Genomic DNA, 22,756 nt, shown 5'->3' with positions numbered 1-22,756 from the left:
CCCTGTCCCAGAGTCTCCATCCCCAGGCCTGGGACTGAAGCCCAGGTGCCCACCTGCTTCACAGGTTCCGAGGTTCTGGAACCCTGCTCCCCTGACCCAGGAGCAGGACTGGAGCCAGTCCAGCCCCTGCTCTGAGCTGGGCCTCCTTCTCCATACTTGACCCGCATGTCATGCTCAAACCCTCACACTCTCCCCTTGAGGTGGAGGCTATCATTATGCCCATTTCACGGAGGAGGACGCGGAGCCTCAGAGAGGGGCATCACGACCCAGAGTCCCAGAGCCAGTGAGGGCCTGCGTCCTGGGACATCTCAGGCCTCCCCGCTGCTTATCCTGTGGTGCGGTCCCGGGGTCCCTGTGACACAAAGCCTGCCAAGTACTTCTCCCCAGGCCCGACACCCAGTCAGCACCGGACAAACTAGTTACCACCAGGGCGGGTTGGGGCCTCAGTCCGGAGCCTTGCTCACCAGCAGTCCCGCACGGGACCCTCCACGCCCCACCACAGCGCCATGAACGGAGCAGCAAACGTTTTCTTTATTGCAAACGTGACACACAGTCCCAGGGGCACCTGGGAAGAGCCGGGACCAGGAAGAGCCAGAGATGAAACCCTTCATAAACCAGAATATTCCTCCTTCCCTTGTCCAGGGCGGGAGCCTGAGCCAATTCCCACCCCAAGGTGTGGACACAGAAGGCCACAGAAAATCACAGAGAAGGGGGCAGGCTTCTGTGCCCCTCAAGGGACTGTGGGCAGATATCAAGGCTGGCTTTTGTCCCCCAGTGTCCCAGGGCTACAGCAGGTGCTCAGTGCTAGAAGCCAAGGAGCTGGAGGGGCGGAGGGTGGGAGGGCGAGAGGCACAAAGATCCCATCCCCCACCCACCGCACAGCATCAGTCGCTGACCCAGTGGTCCTGGTCCCCGGCAGCCGGCGGCTTCTGCTGTGTCCCACCACTCCGGGGACACTCAGGTCACTGGGGGGCCTCAGCAATGGCTTTCTCCATCCGCAGGTACCAGGGCTTGATGCGGGTGTGACACATCAGATCGTCGAAAGCCTCCAGGCCCTCCATCACGCGCAGCACGCCGTACACTGCCTGCGGGAGGCCACAGCGGGGCGTCCACATCTGCCCTCCGCCAGCTGTGCGCCCTGGGGCCCGGCACCTCCCCTCTCTGAGAGGGCTCACTAGACGGCCAATTGTGCACATGGGGCTCAGAGTGAAATGTGGGGGGTTTCTGTAGGTTTTGTCTGCCGTGCATCCACTCCCCCATCTGGGCGACAAACCCCACCTCTAGAATTTCCTTCGGGAAAACATCCTGCCCCACTCTCGGGTCCTGAGATCTGAGGAGAGGCGACCCCACCACCCAGCTCTAAGACCCAGATCTGGCAATCAACATATCCCATCCCAGCTCGAAGGACTGCTTCGGGGCTGGGCATTCAAGCCAGGCCAACAAGACACTGTCCCAGGACTTTTGCTGGGTGCAAGCAGCTCCAACGGGTTGAGATGTAACAGATGAGCCCGAGCCCTGGTAATACCACTTGGATCCCTGGATCCAGCTGGGCCTGAAGCCAGCCCCTCCCCCGAACCTGTCAGTGATGTGAAGCAAGACAGTTCCTTGGATGGAGCCAGGTGCCTCCAGAGCAGGAGAGCTGTGAGACTAGGTATTGCCTCCATGTGGGCTTCCTCTGCCCAGACAGGCCCGTCTAGTCTGGGCAGTCCCTGCCACCACCAGACTCACCAGATCAGCCAGGTTCGGCTTCTGGCCCCCCATGAAGGGCCGGTCCTTGCCCACGGCTGCCACCCACTTGTTGGCAGCCTCATAGAGGTCCTCACGAACGTCATCCTGAAGGTGGTGCCTGGTGAGGAAGGGGGAGTCCATTAGGGAAACTCCAACCCTTGGCCCAGGTGGGGAAAACGGGAAGGCTAGGGGGCCAGGTCCACTCCCCTAAGGGACATCACACCTGCAAAAATCACTTATCATCCTCCCCAGTCAGAGAGGCCATGACCAAAGGAAGACAAGAGACCCAATCCCAGAGAAAGCAACAGGAGGCATGGAACAGACCCCCAGGCCAGTCTGCTTCCCCTGGGGAGGCGGAGGCAATTGGGAGTTCTGGCTGCGGGTCCTGGCGTGGCATAGACTAGGGGCTCGGGGACAGCAGGCCCCCCAGGCACACACGCGCTCTTGAGTCCCATCACCTGCTCTTGAGCCGCTTGCTGATGAGGTACATGGCCGCCGCACCCATGTACTTGGCCACAGCACCCTCCACTGCCCCGAACTTGCCCTCCCTGACGATGTAATCGAAAGAGGCCAGGGCCTCAGCAGGGGTGCGGTACACGTTGGGGGAGATCAGGTGCACCAGCCAGTCATCCGCCCACTGCCGCCACTTCATCTCCTCCCTGTGGGCAAGACAGGGGGGACAGAGGGCAGGTAGGCTGGGTGGGCTACCGAAGCCGGGGCCTGGGAGGCGCGGGAGCAGGGGCACTGTCTAGACCGCGCAGCGTATGGATGGGAAGCCGAGGCCGGAGCAGCCCTGGCCATAGCCCCAGCTCTCCTGGTCTCCCCACCCTGCTCCCCCATCTCAGTGTCTCACTGAGCCCGTCTTCCCTCATCCCACCTCCAGAAGACCCTGCCCCCTCCACCTCCCGGAACCTGCCCCCGCCTCACTTACGTCCTGGCCTCCTGCCCACCATACATGCGCTGGGCCTCCTTCTCATCCAGCATGAGCCAGTACTTGTTACAGAATTCCGTCACCTCCTTCCCCTGGTCGTTCACAGCCTTCATGGGTGGATAATAGGTGATGATGTCTTCCAGGGGCTGCCTTTGGGAGACAGCCAGAGTCTCATCCCAACCAATTCTTCCTCTCGGAGGCCAGGTCATTGCCTGCTCAGCATGGACATCTACCCTGACCTGAGCCGGCGCCGGAGGGGAACCTGGACCAACCCCCCAAAGCTTCCCGCCCTCTTCTGGGAGCCAGAGGGGGTCCTGCAGCAAGAGGGCCTTGGGGCAAATACAGAAGCATCTCCCTGACAGAGGGAGACGTGCAGAGCTGGGGGGGGGTGCGGCTCAGAGTAGAATGCCCACCCTGCTCCCCTGGGGGAACCCGGGTGAGGCCTCCTGGGAGATAAAAGGCATGAAATGCAACGCCAGCCCAGGCCTCCGAGGGGCTCCTTACCCCGACACCAGGTAGGTCTTGAGAGCGCTGATGATGACAGAGGAATCATTCAGTTGTTGCTGGAGGACGAGAGGTTAAGTTGGGGGAGTGGGTCCTGGAGCCACCAGCAGGATCACTAGGGCTCTTTTAAAATAAACATGCAGGCATCCCAGGAAACTGGTCCAGGGGAACCCTGGCATTGTTTGTCCATCCCTGGGGGTTCATCCCCAAAACTGATGCCCATGGAGCTTTCCCCGCCCCACAGGACCTAGTCCCACCCTTCCACTCCCCACCCCCACCGCTGCCCAGGCCCATCCTGAGTAAGAGAGGCCCAAGTGTGGCTAATGGGAAGGAGGGTGTGGGGAGGACCTAAAGTCTGGGCCCTGACCACTCACCTGCCTGGCCTCCCGGGCACTGAGGGGCAGGATGGGCTCTAGAAGCTACAAACTAGGAGCCAAGCACGGGCCAAGCATTCCCTACCACCTGAGAGTATGGCCTTCTGTTGATTAATGAAGAAGCAAGCCCAGAGAGGCTAAGTGACTGGCTCCCAGTCATGTAACCAGTGAGCGGCAGAGCCCCACCTTGAGCCCGGAGCACCCTGATTTCAGAGCTCACACGGTTGAACTCTGGGATGCTCAGCCTCCCTTGGGCCCAGCTGGTTCATAACCCACAGCAAGGTCCAAAGAGCCCACACTGTTCCAGAGTTGCAGAGCAGGGCCTGCCTAGGGGGTACTCCAGGACAACCCGGGCTGGGGGCGGTCGCTCCCTGAGGCTCACCAAGCTCTCTCCTTCCTGGGCCAGCAGGATGGGCACCTTCCTGTAGGAAGAGAACTTGATCTCGGCCCTGCGCACGGGGTTCACTTCTACCACCTGGTAGGGCAGGGCGTGGAAGTCGAGGAAGGCGCGGACCTTGCTGCAGAAGGGACACGTTTTGTACTGGTAGAGGGTCAGCTGCAGGCGGCTGGGCAGGGAGAGCTGGGCGGGGAGCAGAGGGAGGGGCTTCTGAGGCCTGGTGCCCAAGCCCCACCCCCAAGCAAACTTCTCCCAGGGGAGACTTCTAGGAGGAGGCTGAGAACATCAGGAGGAATGGGGGTAGGTGGCAGAGAGAAAGGGAGACACAGGGAGGTGGGGAGCAGACCCGGGCAGTGGACGGTCCATCCTCAAGCGCCCATACAGCATCCACCTCAGGCAGGAATTATGGGTAGGATGAATCTTCCGGTCTTTGATGAATATCAGACAGACCCCTCTCCTCTCCCTCCTGGTCCAAGAGGACAACACACACACACACACACACACACACACACACACACACACACACACACCCCACCCCACCCCCTGCCGGCCCCAGGTGGGCTACCCAAGATGCAGAGCAATTGTTTCAACCTGGAGTGCCCACCCAAACTTCCTCAACCCAAGGGACCCTCTGGGTGAGGGGCTGGAGCCCAGCCTTTGCCAGAGTGGGATCAACCTCAAATCTCCAAGGCGGGGAGGGCCTGGATCTGCATGTTCAGCAGGTGAATGAGCCTTAGGGACGCTCACTGCGTATTAAAAGCCAGAGCAGCAGCCCCCTCCCTCACTGTTCAGATGGGACACTGAGGCTGGACCACATCGGGTGGGCAGAGAGATACAGAGAACTCCACTCCCTCCTATCACCCTGTTTCCCTGAGCCCAGGAAAGGGGCACCTGGGCCACAACCCAGCTAAGGGACACCTCCCTGCACCTCTCTATCTCAGGGCCTGGAATCTAAGGGTTATCGGTTCCCTAAAAATACTGAAACTAATAAACAAACGCACAACCTTATGATCTGAAGATGGTGGGAGGGTTTAGGGAAAGTTTATTACTTTCCAAACGACAAAATGTTTAGAAAGTAATGAAGCAGGCTTGCTTTTCCTTTCTTGTAATCTCCAAATCTTCCCATTAAAAAGTCTAAAAACACGTTAGAAAATGACTTTACGACAAAGTCAACAATTCTAGTTGGCAGGCAACAGCGGCGACCCCATTGCACAGATGAGGACACTAAGTGCTCAGATTTAAATCCAAGTCACTTGCCCAAGGTCACGGACGGACGGAAGAGGTGATACCTGACCCCGCCAGAAGTCCTCAAGTTCGGCGCAGACCGCAGCACCCCTACCCGCGGCTCGGTGCGGCCCGGGCTTACCTGCGCGGCAGAGCGCTGGGCGCGGAGGTCCTGGGCGCGCAGGTGCCACCGCGCCGTGTGGTACAGCCCCAGGACGCCCCCCAGGGCCAGCGCCGCCGCCCCCAGCAGCCGCGGGCTGCCCTTGCGGGCTGTGGCCGCGGGGCCTGGGCCTCCCGCCGCTCCCGCGAAGCCGGCCCGACTCTGCGCGGGGAGTCCCGACGGAAGGCGACCGCCCAGCCTCCAGGCCAGAGCGTGCCCGACCGGCCACAGCGCCCGTGCAGCCTGGGCCATGTTCGCTTCGCCGGTGCCGCGGGCGGGCGCGCAAAACGAAGACGGCGGGGAATCAGGTTTCCCTTAAAGGGGCGGGTCTCCATCGTCCGAGGGTTGCTAGGGGTGACAGTGACGCCGAGCGGGGAAGAACTTCCCCGGAGGAACTTGAGCGTGCATCCTGGGCGCCCGGTTTCCACGCACCCGTGAGAGCCACAGAAACACACTCTGGGATGTCTGGGAGTCGCTAAATGCCGGCTTCTGAACATGAGTTATAACCCTTCTCGGTGGTGACCCGGGGCCGAACGCAGGAACTCGTCGTGAGGACTTTGGGTCCCAGCGTCGTCCGAAATGTGTGTTTATTAACTTCTACCTCATGCAAGAGATTGAATCCTGAAGGGTGTCACAAAAAGGGTCACTGCACTGGGTCCAGGAGGTCCACACCTGGTGCCTGCGACTCGGGCTCTTTCTGCCCTCCCGCGCCGCTGCACCGTTTCTTCTGTGCCCCGAACCATAAAATTTTCCATACACACTAGGGGCCTTAGAGACCACGTGTCTCAGATTTCAACCACGCGGAGGCGCTGGCTCGCTGGCTAGCAGGTGTCCAGCGGCAGGATGGGCAGAGAGGAGCTGTCAGGCTGCCCCGCCCCTCTGCCGGGCTTGCTCGCCGTAGCTGAGGGCCCAGGTCCCCAGCGCCTAGGCTGCGCGGCGGGCAGTCCCGGATGGCCCCTCCCGGAGGCCCGGAAAGGAGCGGGGCTCGGATAGTAGGCGGAGATCCAAAGACAGGTCAGGATGTGGGCAGGGAGGGGCGGAGTCTGACGGCGGGGCGGGGCAGAGCTGGGCTCGCAGGAGAGAGCGCGAGAGCTGGGCTGCCTTCGGGACAGAGTTCCGGGTGTGGTGGGCGGAGCCTGACGGGGCGGGGCGGGGCTTGCGTCGGGCGGATCCCGCGTTCCGGTGGCATTCCTCCTCCCGGTTCCACTCGGAGCGCTCCGCGTACTATCCGCCGCCTCCACTTTCCGCCCGACGCCGGCTGTCAGTGCGACGGTCGCCGCGGTCCACCGTCGCGCTGACATCGCGGCAACCGAGCCCGCAAAGCCGGACCCTAATAACGGGGACCTGGGCATGCAGGTGGAGGCGGGCGCGGAAGGAGAGGACAACGGCTTCGGGGAAGCAGGTGGTCTGGAGAGTGGAGGGAGGGATGCTGCTGATGCGACCTTTGCTTTTTTTAGGGCTGCCCTCCTGGAAAGGGGAAGCGGGGCCGGGCTGGGGGCTTGGAACCCTCCCACCCCTCGCCCCCCGTAGATTGCAGCTGCAGGTGACGCCCGGTGGTTCAGGGCGAGCACCTCCGAGTGGGTCCCTGGAAACCGCAACCGGAGAACTGCGGGCAACCGACCGCGTTTTGCAGATGGGGAAACTGAGGCCGCTTCAAGATCACTCGCCCTTTTGGCATTTACTCCAGCCACTTACTGCAGCCCCTGTGGAGACGGAGGCTCCTGAGGGGATGGGGCGGGTGGACCGTTTTGGCTCAGCAAGAGGGGCTGTCTGGGTGGGAGAAGCCGCCCTGCCAAGTCTGCACTCCAGCCACCTTTGCTGGTGTGACCCGGAGCCTTGGCGAATGTGACCTGCTTACAGAGCAGCCTGTTGCCTGCCCAGCACAGGGTGGGGAGTGTAGGGAGGGATATGGAAAGAGAAGCATCAGCTGTTTTTCACCTTTTCCAGCCTGTTTCCATATCTGTAAAATAAGACTAATGATTAGTGTCTCCTGCATTGCGATGTGTCAGGATTTAATGGAAAAATGAATGAATGGGGAGAGGCTGGAGGCTAGAGAGGCTTGTACCCTAGAGACTCGTATTTTTTGCACACCCGGCATCTGCTCCACCTCTGCCAAATAGAGAATGGAAACCCAGTGACCAGCACCTCCACCAAAATACTTGGCAGAATTTTCGTTTGGTCCTCTTGGTCAAGACTAGGCAGGATGTTAGGGCAGGCTCACTGCCCTTGACCCCTATACTGCTGCTTTCTTCATTCATTCATTACAGCCCCCTGTTTCTGGATAGCATTGAGCAAAGAGCCCTGCTTAATGCCCAGGGGACCTCAGCGTTTGGATTTGATATTCCTTTTCTATCTTTGTTTCTATTTTCTTAATTTCTGCACTCCGTATTCTCGTTCTGGTGGTGTTTTTTGTTTGTTTGTTTTTTGGTTTCTGGGTTTTTTTTTTTTTTTTTTGCATTTATTTTATGGTTCCTTTTCTAAACCTTTACTCAGGACACGTCGCTCATTCCTTTGCAGCCTTTCCGTGTTCTAAAGCACACGCTTAAGACTGCGCACATGCCATGTTTGTTGTGACCCCAGCTGGGGATTCAAGCTCAGCTTCATGCTACATCTGGCTGACAGAAGGAGCACTCTTCAAAACGGCCAGGCTGCTGTTCAGCCAGGATTGCTTTTTCTCTTTTTTTTAAGACTTTATTTATTCATTTGAGAGAGAGGGAGAGCACAAAGGGAGAGTGAGAGGAAGAAGCAGACTTCCTAATGAGCAGAGAACCCAACGTGGGACTGGATCCCAGGACGATGCTAGGACCCCAGGACGCTGAGATCATGACCTGAGCCATCCAGGCACCCCACAAGATTGCTTTGTTTCTTTATTACTACTTTTTTAAAATGTCTTAATGGTTAATGTACTAATGTCTGATTTTCAAAGTGTATAAATTAAATGTGTACATTACACTTCAAAAGCGAACAAAACAAATCTTGGTATAGCCCAGATTTTTTTTCCTTTCTTGAAGACTGACAGCATTCTAATTCCTGATTCATAATCTGACACAGTGCCTTCAGTTTTCAACTTTCTATGAGAAGAAGAAAATTATTCTCACAACTCACCAGTATTTTAATAGTAGAAGGCAAATATTCAAAACTAATGATTGGTCTTTCGCTTCATTTTCTTCTTTTTTTTTTTTTTTTTGATCTTATCTTTGCCTCTTCTTATTGGACCTTTTAAATGAGTTGGGATTTGGGGGCGCCTGGGTGGTTCAGTGGATTAAAGCCTCTGCCTTCTGCCCAGGTCATGATCCCAGGGTCCTGGCTCTCTGCTTGACGGGGAGCCTGCTTCCTCCTCCCACTCTGCCTGCCTCTCTGCCTACTTGTGATCTGTGTCTGTCAAATAAATAAATAAAATATTTTAAGAAAAAATGAGTTGGGATTTGGACAGGAGGAGGTCATCCCAGATTATCCAGATGGGCCGTGCCTGTCATCACAAGTGTGCTCCTTAGAGAGGCAAGTGAGGTCACACACATAGAGGAGAAGGGGATGTGAAGACAGGCAGGTTGGAGCAGACGGGCCACAAGGCAACGAAAGCCAGCAGCCAGCAGAAGCTGGAAGAGGCAAGGAACAATCACCTAGAACATCTGGAGGGAGAGTGACCTTGCCCGCACCTTGATTTTGGCACAGTGAACTTCTAATTTTTGACTTTGGGTCTTCAGAATGTGTTAATTTCAGCCAAAAAGTTTGTAGTGATTTGTGGCAGTAATTTGATGATTTAGGAAATAGTCTTTCCGGAAGATGCTAAAAGTAGGAAATTCACTGTTCAGAGAGGGCGCTCTGGAGAGGTCAAGGGTGTGGCTGATCAGGGGACCTAAGGATATGGAGGACGAGGTGGACCAAGACAAAGGTCTCCAGAGAGGTACAGAGGAGACAGCCCAAGATGGTGAGATCCAGCAGTCTGGGGAGGTAGCTATCTCAGCCTGTAACAGAATACCACAGACTAAATGGCTTATAAACAACAGAAATTTGTTTCTCATGCATCATAGGGAATATAGTCCATGATATAGCATGAGACAGAAGGAGGCTACACTTGGGGCAAAACATAACCAGAAACTGAATCACTGTGTTGTACACCTGAAACTCATGTAACATGGCGTATCAACTGTACTCAAATAGAAGTTGTTTTAATCTATTTCTCACAGTTCTGGAGGCTGGGAAGTCCAAGGTCAAGGCGCTGGCAGATTCACTGTCTGGCAAGCCCCCGATTCCTGGTTCGTAGGTGGCTGTTGTCTCGCTATCCTCACATGGGGGAAAGGGTGAGGGGGGTCTCCAGGGTCTCTTATAAAGGCACTAATCTTTATGAGGGCTGCACTCTCATTATCTAATCGCCTCCAAAAAGTACCCCCCCTGCAAATACTACTGCCCTGAGAATTAGCTTTCAACCTAGGAGTGGGGGGGGTGGGGGAGTGTGACAGAAACCTTCAGCCCAGGACTCAGGGACCATAGAACAAGGAACCATGGGACAGTCCAGTCCTGGCAGACCTGGCCGAGCAATGAGGGAGGGACACTTGCAGCTGCACTGACCTAGGGGGAGGCCAGTGTCCACCCAAGACCTAAAGGACCCTGGGCCCAGAGAGAGGCACCCAGACCTGTGCCCTGTGTCCTCTGGCCTCTGTAGAGGGCTTGGTGCATGCTCTCGGCATTTCCTCCACCCCCTCACCTGCCTCCTGGCCCCTCACCCCACTCTCCATTGGTCCAAGTTGGCCCCTTCTCCTCATGAAGCTGGACACACTCTCCCTTTGGGGCCTGACCTCATCCTTTGCCTGTCATAGCCTGTCTTATGACCCCCTCCCCCAGGGAAAGGCTCAGTCACAGACCATAGCTCATGTGAAATAAGCCCAGGGTGAGAGGAAGAGCCACTGTGACCCCAACCTGGCATGAACGGGGAGGGGCAGAAGGGCTGGAGCCCTATACTTCTAGGAGGACTTCAAAGGAGCCTGAGTACCTCTCAGATATCTGTACTCTTTTCACCTTTCCAGAACCCATTCCCCTGCCCCCTGGACTGGGCACTCTCCTGGTGGTCCTGGGTTCCCAGGGTGCAAAGGAGAATCAGTCTTTTTTTTTTTTTTTTTTTTAAGATTTTTTATTTATTTAACGGAGAGAAAGAGATCACAAGCAGAGTGAGAGGGGGAAGCAGGCTCCTCACTGAGCAGAGAGCCTGATGCAGGGCTTGATCCCAGGACCCTGAGATCATGGCCTGAGCTGATGGCAGAGGCTTAACCCATTGAGCCACCCAGGCGCCCCAAGGAGAATCAGTCTTTTGGGAGAGCCAGACTAGTCCTCTCACGCAAGCCACTTTGGATGGTGTCCCTCAGAGGCCCAGCCAAGGGCCTGGCGGGCAGGGCTCATGGGGGTGCTTGACTAGGAGTGGTCAAGGTGTAGATGCTCTTTCCTGGGGTGCTCAGGGCTGCAGCCCAGGCAGGAAGGGTGCAGAGCTGGGAGGAGCCGGGTCTTGGCTAGCACCAGGACCCTGCCAGGTAGAGGTGTCTCCTGCCCAGCCCCACAGGAGCCCAGTATCTACCCACTAACTGTCAGAAGCCTGGTGCCCACGGCAGGCCCTGCCCAGAGCAGTGGCCTCCAGTCCCCACTGAGGTCATCATGGCCCTTTTAGCCTGCACAGGAGCCCAGGCTCCAGAGTGAGAGGCAGGGGCACCCAGCTAGGAGGCATGCTTGGGCCAGGTACCTGAGGGCCAGACTGAGGTGGAAGCCCTGGGCCCAGGTCTCATATGGCAAGGCCTGCTGCCCCCTGCCCAGTGGGCCCAAAGGACATTTGCAGAAGGAGGAACCCAGTGGGTGCTTGTGGGAGGGATAGGGAGGGGCTGCCTTTTAGAGCTTTTCCATAGGCAGGGTCCCAACCAGATGGAAGGGGCAGGAACCAGCAGATCCTTGAGGCCCCGTTGTAAGCCCTAGCATGACAGATGGGGGGCCTGGGGATTGGAAAGCTGCTTCTGGAAACTAGAGACTCAAGCCAAGGCTCTGGACAAGCAGACCTTCCTCCTCCAGGGTGTTTGGACCCACAGTGGCCAAGGAAGGCTCGTCTCTGGACACCAAGAGTTCCTGCAGCAGGGATTGGTCTCCTGGAGGCGTCCCCCCAGCACTCAGGGGGACCATGGTGTGGACCTGCTGTTTGGACTCTAGCCAACTCCAAGGGCTCCAGGGTAGACAGGACCCTGAAGGCCACAATGCTCACTCATTTGAGTCCATAACACATCACACAGAAGCCTTGGGGCCAAGTCCCTCCTGGGAGAAGCCAGGGCTGGGGCCTTCCAAGTCCTGCTCTGGACTTTCATTTGACACAAGGAGAGAGACAGTGAGAGAGGGAACACAAGCAGGGGGAGTGGGACAGGGAGAAACAGGCTTCCCACCAGGCAGGGAGCTTGATATAGGGCTCGATCCCACGACCCCACGACCCTGGAATCATGACCTGAGCCAAAGGCAGATGCTTAACGACTGAGCCACCCAGGTGCCCCTGTCCCCTTCACTCTTACCCTTCCCTCAGCTTCTGAGCTGGGCCACCAGAGGGGAGAGATAGCTAGGCTAGGAAGGGCCGACGAGGTGGCGATCACCAGTCGTCCGCTGAGGCCAAGTCCACACAGAGATAAGAATAGACAGATAAGGCCCAGACCCGCCTGGAGCCGGCACCCGGAGAAGACTGGGTTTGCTTAGAAGCTCCGAGTCGGCCTCAGGTAGAGACGCCGCCCTGTGTGCGTGCCCAGCCTCTGTTAAACAACACAGATTGGGCTGAGTAATTTAAAACATCAAACTGGATTTATGTACAACTCATGAATCAGGCAGCACCCCATCTAGCAAAAAGAATGGAGCTTTGTTGAGCTGCAGAGAAGGAAAGGTTTTTAAAGGTAGAGAAGGAACAGAAAAAAGGAAACTATTATCAAGGAATCCATTGTTTTAGGCAAGGTCACCCACGTAAGGGAAATGGAAGGGATCTGTCAGTAAATTTCCTGGTGCTGGGCTGCCTGGGTGGCTCAGTCGTTAAGCATCTGCCTTTGGCTCAGCTCATGATCCTAGGGTCCTCGGATCGAGCCCCACATCAGGCTACCTACTCAGCAGGAAGCCTGCTTCTCCCTCTCCCCCTCCCCCCCCCCCTTGTGTTCCCTCTCTCGCTGTGTCTTTCTCTGTCAAATAAATAAATAATCTTTAAAAAATAATTTTTCATGGTGCTGACCTGGAAATTCCATGTGGACTGGTCAAAGGTTACATGGGGCGGGGGGCGGTGCAGGGGGGTCAGAGCTACGGTTGGGTTAGGCCTTAGGTCTTGGCTTTGCTGATGTAGGGCCCTTAACATAAGTGAGTCCATCTTGGGCCTGTGGTTTTCCTTTCAACACCTCACAGCATCTGCAATGCAGCTGTCTTTACGGAGGGAAAATCTGGCAAGGGTGGGGCGGGCAAGGGTGGGCAGCTCCTCACCGAGTCAGGATTCAACTAGGGGCCCCTGAGCCGGGCCTTCTCCCTTCTTGCAACTGGCTCTGGTTCTCTCAGGCTCCAGACCTGGCCCTAACCCCTCCCCACCTCATACCCTCATGAGCAGGAGTGTGAATTCGTACCAAAGGAGCGTTGGCCATGCTACCTCATGACTTCTCAAGTCTAGAATATTCTGTCCAGTGGTAGGCTCTGCCTGTCCGTCTCCCTCTGATCCGGCAGTCCCAGCAAACTCAAAGATAACCTTTTAAGGTCAAAGGGAGGAGCAGGGATGACAGAGGTGAGAGGTGGCCCCTGGTGACTCCAGGGGGCACGTGGTCTTTGGTGGCAACATCATTTCCCCAAAGCTTTGCTCATCCTCACTTTCTGCTTTTTCATCACCCTGAGAGGCCTGAGTAGGCGGGGGGTTTTCTGGGGGCCTTTTTGGCATCAGGGAGGTAGAGGCTACCCTGACTCCCCATCTCAGGACCCCCTGAGTCCCTTCCCTCGGGGTCTACCACCCAAAGCCCAGACTAGGGGAGCTGGTTCCCCTGTAGCAGCTAGAAAAGCCAAGGAGGCCCCGGAAGTCATCTGAGGCCAGTGAGCCCTCGGTTCCGCCTCAGGCCAGGCGGCTCTTCTGGTGACTTCTAGGAGACACCACCCAGGGGCTAGGACCCTGCACTGCCTCCCGTTGGACAACCAGGCTCCCATGAGGAACCTGCTTCCCTCCAGGACAAAGCTGGGATCATCCGTGGCAGAAAGAGTCCCGGGGGCCCAGGCCTAGGCCCCTGGGCTCCACAGCCCAAGACTGTGGCCAGAGCCAGCAGATGGTATCGATGGTCTCTCAAGAACGAGGCCGAGTCCTTGCACGCACTGTGACCCAAAGTACCTGGTGTCCAGAGCAGCAGGGTAGAGAGCCCACTGTGGGCCCCAGCCCACTTGCTTCACCCAGTGCAAGGCCATGTCCTTCATTGTCCCCCCACCGGGATGGAGCTGGGACTGCTGCCCCAGAGCCCTGCTTTGTCAAGCTGTCTCATTTGCAGCAGCCAGGCCCAGCTTGGGGGTCTCTGTCCCCTGGGCCTACAGGAGGGGCCAAGTCCCTTAGGGATCAACTGAGGTCCAGGGCCACCTCTGCCAGCTGGGGAGCCGCAGACTCACCATGAGAACACTGCCTAGTGGGCCTTCATTGGAGAAAGGGTATCTCACCCCAGGCCAGGCCCTGGTGTGGGGTCCCTGGGAGGGCCAGGATCTGGGTCGATGAGCGCAGGGTACGTGCATTCTGTCCTTCCCTGCCAGGAAGGTCCACTTTCAGCTGCCTCCCCTCCCCTGGAGGGAAACCAGGAAGCAGTGATGGGGTTTTGGAATATAAGTGAGGTTCAGTGGGGACCAATGACCAAGAAAGAATTCTTGAGGGCACCTGGGTGGTTTGGTCAGTTAAGCGTCTGCCTTGGGCTCAGGTCATGATCCCAGAATCCTGGAATCAAAGCCACACTGGGCTCCCTGTTCAGCAGGGAGTCTCTTTCTCTGCCCCTCTCCTGGTTGGTGCTTTCTCTGTCTTTCTCTCTCTCGCTCGCTCATTCTCTTTCTCTCTCTCAAATAAATAAATAAAAAAATAATTTTTGGAAAGAATTTTTGAGACGTCTTTGATGCAAAATGATGTTTTATTAAAGCGCAGGGACAGAAGCCTTGGGCAGAAAAAGCTGCCACCCCAGGGTTGTGAGCGGTGACTAATTATATACTTGGGAGTTGTGCAGGGGTAAAGAGGAGGGAGATTTCTAAAGGATTTTCCTAGTTAAAGAAGACTCACAAGATACTGCCTTTGTCGGGGCGCCTGGGTGACTCAGTGGGTTAAAGCCTCTCCCTTCGGCTCAGGTCATGATCCCACAGGCTCCTGGGATCGAGCCCCGCATCGTTCTCGGTTCTCTGCTCAGCAGGGAGCCTGCTTCCTTCTCTCTCTGCCTGCCTCTCTGCCTACTTGTGATCTCTGTCTGTCAAATAAATAAATAAATAAAATCTTTCCAAAAAAAAAAAAAAGATACTGCCTTTGTCAAGTTAAGGTTGTTTCTCCCTCTAGCAAGATATTAATACGAGGGTAGTTGGGAGCCTCCTGGAGGAGCATACGCTCCACCCACTTCAAGCATCTGTCAATGGGCTGCAGCCTATAAGGACATTTTTTTTTTTTAAGATTTTACTTATTTATTTGAGAGAGAGAGCGCGCAAGAGGGAGCACAAGCAGGAGGAGCAACAGAGGGAGAGGGAGAAGCAGGCTCTCCGGTGAGCAGAGAGCCCCACCCCGCCAGGCTTCGTCCCATGTCTCCAAGATCATGACCTGAGCCAAAGGCAGACACTTCACCGACTGAGCCACCCTGGCGCCCCTTTATAAGGACATTTCATTGTATCTACATTTCCTTCTGGAAGCTAGGTTGACAGAAATGCTTTGTTCCTGCAGATTGCTAAGACATTTGTAAACTGAGGGAGATTCACTTCTTGCAGGATTGTGATCTCTCTAAGTTAACTGTTTTTCCTTTCCTTAGCTTTGGGGCATCCAGGAACCCCTGAGGAATGTCACATATGGGGGGTGGGTTGTGGGGAGTCAGCTTGCCTTCTGTTTTCCCTCATCAGTGCTACAGTCTGTTGGCGCGAGGCACTGTCTGGTTTCATCAGGTGCGGGAAAGGGCCTCTCTGCGCTTACCCCACCCTGGACTTGAGCTGAGTCGAGACTCCTAGAGGTCAGGGATGACAGCTTGTCCAGATAGGAGACAGTGGATCACACACAAAGGATTCCTTGTCCCTGGCAGAGATGTGGAGCTCTGGGGAATGCCCCTCCCCCCAACCCTGGCCGTCCTGCCCCTCACCTTGCATAATCCTGACCTGGGGGAAAGGGACCAAGAGCTTGCCCAATGTTTCAGCCTGAGTTGCTGGCAACTGCCTCACCCTTCCTGGATTTGGCAAAGGATAAATTCGCTCCACCCTGGCGTGAGCCACTGGTCAGGGGACCATAAATAGGGTCCCCGGGGCAGCCTTCTCACTAGCTTCTCCTCCTTAGCTGCTGTCCGGCTGTCCAGCACGCCAGTTTCCTAAGCCCTGAAGTCATGGCCCTTGGTCTCCTGTCTCTGGGCCTCGTCCTGCTGGGGGCCCTGCAGGCTCAGGCCCAGGACCTCCTCGTAAGTCCGATCCCAGCCCCACCTCTGGTCAAGATCCCCCTGCAGCCCGACTTCCAGGAGGACCAGGTAAGGGGCCTAGAGGGGCAGCTGCAGGGGGGCGCCTCAGAGTGTGAACAGAGTGGGGAGAGGCAGAGTCTTCGGGAGCGTGTCAGGGCCGGATGGGCTCAGGCTTCAGCTCAGCCCACCCTCGGGTCCCTTGATGGAAGACACACCCCACACCCCCGTCCCCACCCCAACTTCGCTGACAAGAGAGTCACCTGAGCGGAACTTGCCAGGTCCACGATCCCTTCCGTAATCCCCACAGTCCTTGCAAGGTGGGGACATCTTCAGGCCCTCTGCATGATAAGGAAACAGGATCAGGGACTTTAGCGGGCCCCTTGCCAAGGGTCACGCTGTCCCTACCAGACTCAGGGCTCCCTCCTGGCTGGGGTCCCCCCAACTCCTGTGGCTGCATCAGCGCAGGCCTGTGTGGCCAGTCAGGGTCCCCGCTGCCCAGCTCCTGGCTCCCAGTCAGACTGTCTAGAGGTACCTGCAGGGACAGAGCAGCGGGGCGGGGGGTGGGGCGCCCAGGGGGTCGTTCCTGGGCTCCACATATCACCGGCCACCCCTCCCCGCCGTAGTTCCAGGGAAAATGGTACGTCATAGGCATAGCAGGGAACTCGATTAACGCCACAAGAAGAGCCCAGTTCAAGATGTACACCACCACATACGAGCTGAAGGACGACCACAGCTACAACGTCACCTCTACCCTGATCCGGTGAGACCCACCACCTGCTGGGTGGGGGAGGGGGAGTGCGGCAGGGACGCCCCGGGGGTCTGAGAGGCAGACTGATGCAAAGCCAAGCGATGACTGACTGAAGCTGAAAGGTGGACATTCATCCTACCGTTGGGTACCACATTCCCCCCCTACCCCCGCATTCATCCCCTCCTTCATTCTCTAGATCAGCATTTATTGGTCACTTCAGCGCGGACACACAGACAGTACTGGGGATGGACGCAGACAGCCCTAGGGAAACGGGAGTGGAGAGAGCAGGGGCATCCTCGAGTGGGAGGAGGAGGGTCACTCGAGCCAGCCTGGAATCCCACCCAGGGCTACATCAAGGCATCCAGACAGGTGGTGTCTAGGCTGGGCCTCGAGGAAGTACCAGCTCCTTCAGGAGATCATCACGGGGCTGCCCTGAGCCGGAGCTGACCGAGCAGCCCGGAGAGGGGCGGTGGCCGCAGGGCAGGGTCCTCAGACACCAGTACCAAACGGATCTGGTGACAAGCAGGTGTGGCTGCAGCAGGGAGAAGAATGAGGGAGGCTGGTCAGTCCCAGGCCGGAGATGACCAGGATGGGGGCAGATGAGGACTTAGAGAAGGGAGCCAGGAATTACCCAGCTCCTGTGGACCTCTGGCTCTGGAACTTGGGGGACGGGACTGGAGCACTTGTGGAGAAAGGAACAGAAGAAGGGCAGGTTTGGGGAGATGAGCTCTGGGGTGCCAGGGTACCCGATGGGATGCCCGTGAGAGGGCAGGGTCGGCCCAAGAGCTAAGGGCATCCTTGGCATCAACAGACTGTAGGCTTCGGAGCGTGAATCCCCCAGGAGACTCTACGGCAGGAAGCTGTAAGATAAGAGGGATGCGTTCAGCGGGGAAGAGCCAGACCCACTGGTGCAGGGTGGCCGCGGGCCTCCTGTGGCCAGGTGGGCTGCCACCTTTTTTAAAAAATATTTTATCTATTAGAGAGAGAGAGAGCGTGTGTGCACACACGTGCAAGCAGGGGCGGGGACAGAGGGAGAGAGGATCTCAAGCAGCCTGTGCTGAGCACAGAGCCGGACTGGGGGCTCCATCCCAGGATCCAGAGATCAGGACCTGAGCCAAAATCAAGAGTCAGACGCTTCACTGACTGAGCCCTGCGGGCGCTGGACTGTCGCCCTCTTACCCACCACCCATCTCTTGTTTTCACAGGAACGAGAGCTGTGACCACTGGATCAGAACTTTCGTCCCAAGTCTCCAGCCCGGCCAGTTCACTTTGGGCGACATCAAGAGTGAGTCCTGAGCGGGGCAGGTCTCCACGGGGCACAGACGCCATCCTGGCGGGGGAGGGGGGGAGGCTGGGGAGGAAAAACGATGCCGGCCCCCCGACCAGGGCGGGCTGACCCCCTCACGGCCACGCTGCAGGTCATGCCGGGGTGCAGAGCTACACCGTGCGGGTCATGATGACCAACTACAACCAGTTCGCCATGGTGTTCTTCAAGAAAGTTCACGACAACCAGGAGTTCTTCAAGATCACCCTCTACGGTAGGTCCTCTCCTACCGTCCCCTGGGACCACGCTCCCGTTCATGCTGGGGGTGAAGACACCCATCCCACCCAGGCCCCAAAGTCCCCTTTACTCTGAGCCCCTGGGAGGTGGGAGCGGGGTCTTCCCGCGGGCCTGTCCCCACCCCTCCCGTGAGGAAGGGCTCTGAGGCCTCATTCACAAGTTCAAGACTATTTATGGAGTGTTTGCCTGCCACTCACTGGCCATCTTGACTGCAGGGAGGACCAAGCAGCTGAGCACCGATCTGAAGGAGTATTTCACCCGCTTTGCCAAATCCCTGGGCCTCACCGATAACCACATCATCTTCCCTATCCCCATTGGTAATTGTCAGCTACGGAGAGGAAAAGGGGACATGGGGGACTGTCCGGGTCTAATGTTGCCTCACAAGGGAAAGGGGACGCGGGGAGACTCAGGCCCCTGTTGCCATCACTGGAGACCCTGGGAGCCACTTTGGGTTCATGGAAGACCCTGCCACGCCCAGGGGTCTGTGGGGCACCCAGCAGGGTGCGTCCCAAGGGTTCCTCCCTGACAGAGAACCCGGGTCCAAGTTTCCCATCTCCTTGCCTGGCCACCTTCCCCCCGCCCAGGTCTGCTTGTCCTGGGCTGGTTCCCCCTTGGCCTTGGGGCTTGCTCACTACTGACTTGGGAGGTGCTCAGGGGGCCTGGCCTGGACAGGCGCCTCCCCAAGGCTGCGGGGTGGTCAGGACTCAGCAGAGATACACACAGAAGTTCTGGTGCCCAAGCAGCCATGTGGCTGGGCCTTAATGTCCACCTCTGGAGAATGGGGGTCACCCAGGTCTGTTTGTCCTCTGGCTTCTCTCCTCATCCCCTGCCCCCATCATCCACCCCTCTGCTGTATCATCCTTGAAGGGAACTCCCAGATCTTCTGTGGCTGGGCCAGGCAGGGGCCCAGGGCATCCCAGGGGAAGTATAGGGGCCCTGGAGGTCAGGGATTCCCCCCATACACCTCTGCCCATGCTGACCACTCTATCCCCCGCAGACGAGTGCATTGATGATGAGTGAACGAGCATGCGGTGAGTACGGCCCAGGAAGAAGGGACTGATGGGAGCCATAGTGCAGCGGGGGAGGGTCCCAGGCCTGCCTTTGTCCCCCGCCCAGCACTGCTGCCCTCTTTATTCCCATGACCCTCTTTCTAGGTGCCTTCTGTCCCCACTCCATCAACCTCACGCCGACCTCTGCCTGGGGCACTGCCCAGCTGTCCCCACCAACCTGGACACCAAGAGAGAGCCGGGAGACCCTTCTCACTGCACAGCCCACCCGCTGCTCCCCAGGCTGCCCTTCTGATGGAACCCTTCCTTGCTTGCTAAATAAACACATGTCCCCAGTTCCCGAGTCTGTGCTCCTTGACCCCTGGGCCGTCTGAGAGGGAGAAGAGCAAAGGGTGGGCTCCTATTAGCATCACTCCCAGCGACGTGGTCCCCAGAGAGGGCTGGGGACGGCAGAAACAGAGTCCAGCTCTGACCAACACTTGCAGCTCCCAACTCCGGGCCCAGACACAGCCCCAGCAGCAGCCCCCACTGACCCCCGCCTCCCAGCACACTGATGGGGCACGTCTCATACCCACGTTCAGCCACCTGCAGCAGGGCCAGGGAGCTGCGGGGGTTTGGGGGGACTGAGTGCTATCACACACTTCACCAGGGCCCTGTAGATCCTGGAAGACTGCAGCCAGGGTGGGGGTGCACAGCGGATAGGGCAGAAGCGTGTCCAGCTTGAGGCCGTGCCAGGCACAGAGGGCCACTGGAGGTGGTTGTCTTTCCCTCTGCCAACCCCCCTATGGGTCCACTGGTGGGTGGCAGTGTCCACGCTAACCCCATTCCCAGTGCTGTCCCTCCCCTACATCCCACCTCTGTGATGACCTTTGGATCACCAAGGTCAGGGCCAGGCGAGGCAAAGAGGAGAATATGCTGCCAGGAAACCAGATTCCAGAAGCCTTGAGGGCTCCAGGCCTATACCCAGCACTTGGCTGGGCCTGTGTGTGGGGCCTGACCATCCCCTGTCCACCCCTGTGTGTCTGCATCACACCATATGGTAAACTTGAACTCCCTCCCTGGCTTCTTCTGCCCTTGCAAGGTCAAAGGCCAGAGGCGGTGAGGTTCTGAAGAAACCCAGGCATTCCAGAGACTTGCACACTTACCCTTGAGCGGGGTGGGTGGTGGGGAGGGTGGGATAGTGGGGAAATACTGGAGCTCTGAGCAGTCCCAGACTCAGCCCAAGGCAGCAAGACAGGCCTGAGACCCAGGCCCACCAGATAGGCTGCAGCCTTACAAGTCTGGATCAGGGGGTGCTTGGGTGGCTTAGTTGGTTAAGTGTCTGCCTTCTACTTAGGTCATGATCTCAGATTCCTGGGATCAAGCCCTTAATAAAACCCAGCACAGATTCAGCTCAGGTCATGATCCCAGGGTCTGGGATCAAGCCCCGTATCAGGCTCTCTGCTCAGCAGGAAGCCTGCTTCCCTTCCTCTCTCTCTGCCTGCCTCTCTGCCTACTTGTGATCTCTGTCTGTCAAATAAATAAATAAAAATCTTCAGTAAAACCTGGCACAGAGCCCCATGGGGCTCTCCGCTCAGCAGGGAGTCTGCTTCTCCCTCTCCCTCTGTGTTTTCTCTCTCTCTCTCTCTCTCTCATTCTCAAAACAAAACAAAGAAAACAATGGTCTGGGTCAGTTTCCAGGAAGAGACCAGCTTGCTGCAGCCTTGGCTGAGGGAGGAAGGATGGAGGCTCTCCCCAAGCACAGAAAGACCCACACGGAGAAGGGCACCCAAGGGACAGCTGGCCAGACCCCACTAGCTGGCCGAGGGGGTGGGAAGCCAACCCCGGCAGGCCTGGTGCTGGGGCTCCACTTTGGGCAACAGAGACCGTTTCTTTGTTTTGGCCCAAGCCATGCAGCCTCCTGGCATCACGTGCACCTGCTGGGTCTTTCAGGATCAAACTCAGGCCACAAATGGGCTTTGTGTTTCTTCCTGGAGTCACTGGGTTTTTAATCAGTTTCCTGTTACTGCTATAATAGATTATCACACACTGGCATCTTATTTTTTTTTAAGATTTTATTTATTTATTTGACAGAGAGAGATCACAAGTAGGCAGAGAGGCAGGCAGAGAGAGAAAGGAGAAAGCAGGCTCCCCACAGAGCAGGGAGCCCGATGTGGGGCTCCATCGCAGGACCTTGGGATCATGACCTGAGCCAAAGGCAGAGGCTTTAACCCACTGAACCACCCAGGCGCCCCCACACGCTGGCACCTTAAGACAATATACATTTATTTTCTTACAGTTCTGGAGGCCAAAATTCTGAAATCACTTTCACTAGCTAAAAGCAAAGGGTCAGCAGGGCTGTGCTTCCTCCAGAGGCTCTTGGGGGAGAGTCCCCGTCTTTGCCTTGGGGTTCGTTCTTCCTTCTTTAAGATAGCAGTGAGGCATCTCCGAATCTCTCTCTTTGCTGAGGTCCTCACGTGGCCTTCTTTCTTGTTTGCAGTCAAATTTCCCTTGGCATCCCTCTCTCTAGGGACACTTATGAATTACACTTAGGGCCCACCTGGATCCAAGGTAACCTCCCCATCCCAGAATACCTTCTGTAATCACATCAGCTCCCGCCCTTTTTCCAAATAAGGTATTGTTCTTAGGTTCCAAGGATTACGATCCAGATATCTTTGGGGGCAGACCACTACACTGAGTTCAGAGAGGGAATCATGGCAGGGCTAATGAGACGGGGACACAGAGGGGTACAAGGACTGCAGAGGCAGGGCAGCACCAGAGCACATCCCTTTCCCTCATCAGGGCTGGATGGAGTAGGTCACTGTTTGTCCTGTGGTCTGGTTTACCCGCCTTGACCATGGCAGTGAGGTGGGCGGAGGGAGAGGCCTTCCGTGGGACCCCAGCACTGAACCACACTTGAGCGAGCCTGGGGCACCTGCTGCGACTGACCGTGAGGTATGCAGATCTGTGCGGATCTGTGAGTGCCGAGGTTTGTTTCTGAGAAACTACGTGACTTTCTGAGGGTTTGTCTGATCCTTCCCCTGTGCCCTAGAGTCTGCGTGTTTCTCCCCTGGTCTAGACATCGAGTCAGGTCCCATTGATCTCATGTGTGATTTCACATTTAAGAGGAAAACATGTGTCTGTGTTTTTGTTTGGGTGTCTCGTGCCTACAGGGATAAATGTGTTTGGATTACATCGGCACATCCACACCAGTGACCTGTGTTTCTGCCCTGTCTCTGCAGACCTGTGTGCCACGCTCGGATACAGGTGTTTCTACGCCGGTCAGGGCTCACGGGGCTTTGCTTTCTTGGTTGGTGAAATGCCGTGGTCCTAAGGAGGGCCTCTAAGCCACCTGCCGAAGGTGGATGCCCAGGCCTCTTGCTTTCTCAGCCCGGCTTACTGGTTCAAGGCAGTCCTCACCTCCATTCCACCTGGGTCTGGGGGGAGAAGGCGGGGCTGCCAGTGTGCAAGTCAGTGGAGGCACGAATGGCAGGCTGTGGACAGGGGGATATGCTGGGACA

The 22,756-nt window shown here is 57.1% G+C and overlaps 2 protein-coding genes across 3 annotated transcripts; one reads left to right on the top strand and one right to left on the bottom strand.

Moving 5' to 3' along the window:
- Positions 1-521: 521 nt before the first annotated feature.
- Positions 522-5,602, bottom strand: PTGES2 (prostaglandin E synthase 2). 2 transcript variants are annotated; one of them, XM_046022343.1, is made up of 7 exons: positions 5,301-5,602; positions 3,920-4,055; positions 3,164-3,222; positions 2,660-2,809; positions 2,187-2,387; positions 1,729-1,846; positions 522-1,085 (listed from the first exon to the last, which is right to left on the bottom strand). In XM_046022343.1, exons 4-7 carry the CDS (start codon positions 2,770-2,772, stop codon positions 963-965), a joined length of 555 nt encoding a protein of 184 aa, XP_045878299.1. In that variant the 5' UTR covers positions 2,773-2,809; positions 3,164-3,222; positions 3,920-4,055; positions 5,301-5,602; the 3' UTR covers positions 522-962. The 2 variants fall into 2 exon arrangements, with proteins under 2 accessions (XP_045878299.1, XP_045878300.1); XM_046022344.1 differs by having other exon boundaries at positions 3,920-4,117; positions 5,301-5,601.
- Positions 5,603-6,486: 884 nt separating this feature from the next.
- On the top strand, positions 6,487-19,480 carry LCN2 (lipocalin 2). Its single transcript, XM_046023450.1, has 8 exons — positions 6,487-6,720; positions 15,826-16,009; positions 16,564-16,700; positions 17,894-17,973; positions 18,107-18,226; positions 18,465-18,566; positions 19,247-19,280; positions 19,404-19,480. The coding sequence occupies exons 2-7, from the start codon at positions 15,872-15,874 to the stop codon at positions 19,267-19,269; spliced, it is 600 nt and encodes a 199-aa protein (XP_045879406.1). The 5' UTR covers positions 6,487-6,720; positions 15,826-15,871; the 3' UTR covers positions 19,270-19,280; positions 19,404-19,480.
- Positions 19,481-22,756: the final 3,276 nt, after the last annotated feature.

Source organism: Meles meles, chromosome 11 (assembly GCF_922984935.1).
Source record: "Meles meles chromosome 11, mMelMel3.1 paternal haplotype, whole genome shotgun sequence".
In the NCBI taxonomy this organism is placed as follows: domain Eukaryota; kingdom Metazoa; phylum Chordata; class Mammalia; order Carnivora; family Mustelidae; genus Meles; species Meles meles.
The sequence above is the reverse complement of the archived record's forward strand: the minus strand, read 5'-3'. Positions and strand labels throughout refer to the sequence as shown.